The 4,356-nt window shown below is 59.1% G+C and overlaps 1 protein-coding gene across 1 annotated transcript in view; it reads left to right on the forward strand.

Annotated features, from left to right (window-relative positions):
• The first annotated feature begins 50 nt into the window (after positions 1 to 50).
• CELSR2 (cadherin, EGF LAG seven-pass G-type receptor 2) overlaps positions 51 to 4,356 on the forward strand; it is a 23,073-nt gene continuing 18,767 nt past the window's right edge. Inside the window, exon 1 of the mRNA XM_008566432.1 lies at positions 51 to 3,345. Coding sequence (XP_008564654.1) covers positions 51 to 3,345 — 3,295 coding nt within the window. The remainder of the gene's footprint in view (positions 3,346 to 4,356) is intronic.

The following is a 4,356-nucleotide window of genomic DNA, read 5'->3' on the forward strand; positions in this document are numbered from 1 at the left end:
GAGGAGGAGCCGCCGCCGCTGTTGACCCGGCCGGCCGGGAGCAAGGAGAGATGCAGAGCCGGGCCGCCCGCACCCCTCTCCCAACGCCGCCGCTGCTGCTGCTGGTACTGCTGCCGCCACTACTGGGAGACCAAGTGGGGCCCTGTCGTGCCCTGGGATCCGGAGGACGCGGCTCCTCAGGGGCCTGCAGCCCCATGGGCTGGCTCTGTCCAGCTTCACCCTCTGATCTATGGCTCTGGACCAGCCGCTGCAGGGATTCAGAGACTGAGATAACTGGCCACCTGGTGCCCCACCACGATGGCCTGAGGCTCTGGTGTCCAGTATCCGGGAGTCATATCCCAATGCCACCAGACCCTGAAGGCTGCCCCTGGAACTGTAGCTTCCTGGGCACTGGAGGCCACGTTTCCCCACAGGGCACGTTCATCGTGAGCCAGGAACACCCTTGCTTAAAGGCCCCACGGTTCAGATGCTACTCTTGTAAGCTAGCACAAGCCCCAGGGCTCAGGGAAGGGGAAGGGTCACCAGAAGAATCTATGAGCGGGCGCCGGAAAAGGAATGTGAATACAGCCCCCCAGTTCCAGCCCCCCAGTTATCAGGCAACAGTGCCTGAGAACCAGCCAGCAGGTACCCCTGTTGCATCCCTGCGGGCCATCGACCCAGATGAGGGTGAGGCAGGTCGACTTGAGTACACCATGGATGCCCTCTTCGATAGTCGCTCCAACCATTTCTTCTCCCTGGACCCAATCACGGGTGCTGTAACCACAGCTGAGGAGCTGGATCGGGAGACCAAGAGCACCCATGTCTTCAGGGTCACGGCACAGGACCACGGCATGCCCCGACGAAGTGCTCTGGCCACACTTACCATATTGGTGACTGACACCAATGATCATGACCCTGTTTTTGAGCAGCAGGACTACAAAGAGAGCCTCAGGGAGAACCTGGAGGTTGGCTATGAGGTACTCACTGTCAGGGCCACAGATGGTGATGCCCCTCCCAATGCCAATATTCTGTACCGCCTGCTGGAGGGGCCTGGGGGCAGTCCCTCTGAAGTCTTTGAGATTGACCCTCGCTCTGGGGTTATCCGAACCCGTGGCCCTGTGGATCGGGAAGAGGTGGAATCCTACCAGTTGACAGTGGAGGCTAGTGACCAGGGTCGGGACCCAGGTCCACGGAGTGCCACAGCTGCTGTTTTCCTGTCCGTGGAGGATGACAATGACAATGCCCCCCAGTTTAGTGAGAAACGCTATGTGGTCCAGGTTCGTGAGGATGTGACCCCAGGGGCCCCAGTACTCCGGGTCACAGCCTCGGATCGAGACAAGGGCAGTAACGCTTTGGTGCACTACAGCATCATGAGTGGCAATGCTCGGGGACAGTTTTATCTGGATGCCCAGACTGGGGCTCTGGATGTGGTGAGCCCTCTTGACTATGAGACAACCAAGGAGTACACACTCCGGGTGCGAGCACAGGATGGCGGCCGTCCTCCACTCTCCAATGTCTCCGGCCTGGTGACAGTGCAGGTCCTGGATATCAATGATAATGCCCCAATCTTCGTTAGCACCCCCTTCCAGGCTACTGTCCTGGAGAGTGTCCCCTTAGGCTACCTGGTTCTCCATGTTCAGGCCATTGACGCTGATGCTGGTGACAATGCCCGCCTGGAATACCGTCTTGCTGGGGTTGGGCATGACTTCCCCTTCACTGTCAATAATGGCACAGGTTGGATCTCTGTGGCTGCTGAGCTGGACCGGGAGGAAGTTGATTTCTACAGCTTTGGGGTCGAAGCCAGAGACCATGGCACCCCAGCGCTCACTGCTTCAGCCAGTGTCAGTGTGACCATCCTGGATGTCAATGACAACAACCCAACCTTTACCCAACCAGAGTACACAGTGCGACTCAATGAGGATGCAGCTGTGGGCACCAGCGTGGTGACAGTGTCGGCCGTGGACCGTGATGCCCATAGTGTCATCACCTACCAGATCACCAGTGGCAACACCCGCAACCGCTTCTCCATCACCAGCCAGAGTGGTGGTGGGCTGGTGTCCCTTGCCCTGCCACTGGACTACAAACTTGAGCGGCAGTATGTGCTGGCTGTTACTGCCTCTGATGGTACGCGGCAGGACACAGCACAGATTGTGGTGAATGTCACCGATGCCAACACCCATCGTCCAGTCTTTCAGAGCTCCCACTATACAGTGAATGTTAATGAAGATCGGCCAGCAGGCACTACAGTGGTGCTGATCAGTGCCACAGATGAGGACACAGGTGAGAATGCCCGCATCACCTACTTTATGGAGGACAGCATCCCCCAGTTCCGCATTGATGCAGACACCGGGGCTGTCACCACCCAGGCTGAGCTGGATTACGAAGACCAGGTGTCTTACACCCTGGCCATCACCGCTCGGGACAATGGCATTCCCCAGAAGTCTGACACCACCTACCTGGAGATCCTGGTGAATGATGTGAATGACAATGCCCCTCAGTTCCTGCGGGACTCCTATCAGGGGAGCGTCTATGAGGATGTGCCCCCCTTCACCAGTGTTCTGCAGATCTCCGCCAATGATCGTGACTCTGGCCTTAATGGCAGGGTCTTCTACACCTTCCAAGGAGGCAATGATGGAGATGGTGACTTTATCGTAGAGTCCACTTCAGGCATTGTGAGAACGCTGCGGAGGCTGGATCGTGAGAATGTGGCCCAGTACATCTTGCGGGCATATGCAGTGGACAAGGGGATGCCCCCAGCCCGCACACCCATGGAAGTGACAGTCACTGTGTTGGATGTGAATGACAATCCACCTGTCTTTGAGCAGGATGAGTTTGATGTGTTTGTGGAGGAGAACAGCCCCATAGGGCTGGCTGTGGCCCGGGTCACAGCCACTGACCCTGATGAAGGCACCAATGCTCAGATCATGTACCAGATCGTGGAGGGCAACATCCCTGAGGTCTTCCAGCTGGACATCTTCTCCGGCGAGCTGACAGCCCTGGTGGACTTAGATTACGAGGACCGGCCTGAATACATCCTGGTCATCCAGGCCACATCAGCTCCCCTGGTGAGCCGGGCTACAGTCCATGTCCGCCTCCTTGACCGCAATGACAACCCACCTGTGCTGGGCAACTTTGAGATCCTTTTCAACAACTATGTCACCAACCGTTCAAGCAGCTTCCCCGGGGGTGCCATTGGCCGCGTGCCTGCCCATGACCCTGACATCTCAGATAGCCTGACTTACAGCTTTGAGCGGGGAAATGAACTCAGCCTGGTCCTGCTCAATGCCTCCACGGGAGAGCTAAAGCTGAGCCGGGCACTGGACAACAACCGGCCTCTGGAGGCCATCATGAGTGTGCTGGTGTCAGGTAAGGAAGGGCCCAGGTGGCGTCGGGGTGAGGGTAGCCCCTGAGGGAGGCCTGGGCAGCCACTGGAGGGAGGGAGTCATCCAAGGAGGAGCTACTCTCTGCCAGGTGTCTGCACAGAGGCTGAGGGGGCAAGAACCAGCCGGGGAAGAAGCCCCAGGAGTCCTGGCAGCTGGTGCAGGCCCCTCCTGCTGCCCCAGGCTGGGCTGGGCTGCTTCGGTTGGCTGCCCCCTGTCTACCCGCCTGTGACGTGGTGGAGGGAGTGTTGTGAGGCAGCCCTGGCTGTGGCTGCCAAGAATTGCGAAAAAAGATGCATGGAGGAAGACGGGGGGGTAGGGGGTGTCAGGAGAATGGGGGACAGGGAAGGGGACTGAGGCCGAGGAGTGGAGAGGCAAGCCACCCCCTCAGCATCCCTCACGCCCCACCAGGATATTCCTGTGATCTCATATAGCCTCTGGCAGAGCTGAGGGCTGTGGGGGCACAGGGTTGCCGCAGAGGGGTCAAGACCCTGCAGTCCTTTGCTGGCCCCTTCTTGCTGCCGGCTGAGCCGCAGAATCCAGAATCGGCTGACTCGGACTTTGTCTAGCGCATTCTTTTCCCTCCAGGCAGAAAGAGCCTGGCCCGGCTTTCCCTTCAGTAGCTCCCGCAGGAAGTGAGGCCAGAGCTCATTGTCTCTGTCCAAACAGACCCCACTGTCAGAGTCCGAGGGTCGGGTCTGGATTGGGGGAGGGGCAGCAGTGAAGCCAGGGCAGGCTGAGGCCACCCCATAGGCTGTTCCTAGGGTACCATGTTCAGGAAATGGGGTGTGGGGACCAGATGAACTAGGGGACTGCTGGACTTTGAGGGCAGAGACCCCAAGGCACCTGATCCTAGTGCAGGGGGGAGAGAACAGAGTCCCGAGGCGCGGGAGCCTGGCGAGGACCCAGGCTGGGGCATTCCTTCTGCTTGGCCAAGCGCTCAGCCCCAGACTCCCTGGACAGCCTGATTGGGGGAGAGAACTGGGGGGGGGGGGGG

Source organism: Galeopterus variegatus, unplaced genomic scaffold (genome assembly GCF_000696425.1).
Source record: "Galeopterus variegatus unplaced genomic scaffold, G_variegatus-3.0.2 Scaffold16, whole genome shotgun sequence".
Taxonomy (NCBI): domain Eukaryota; kingdom Metazoa; phylum Chordata; class Mammalia; order Dermoptera; family Cynocephalidae; genus Galeopterus; species Galeopterus variegatus.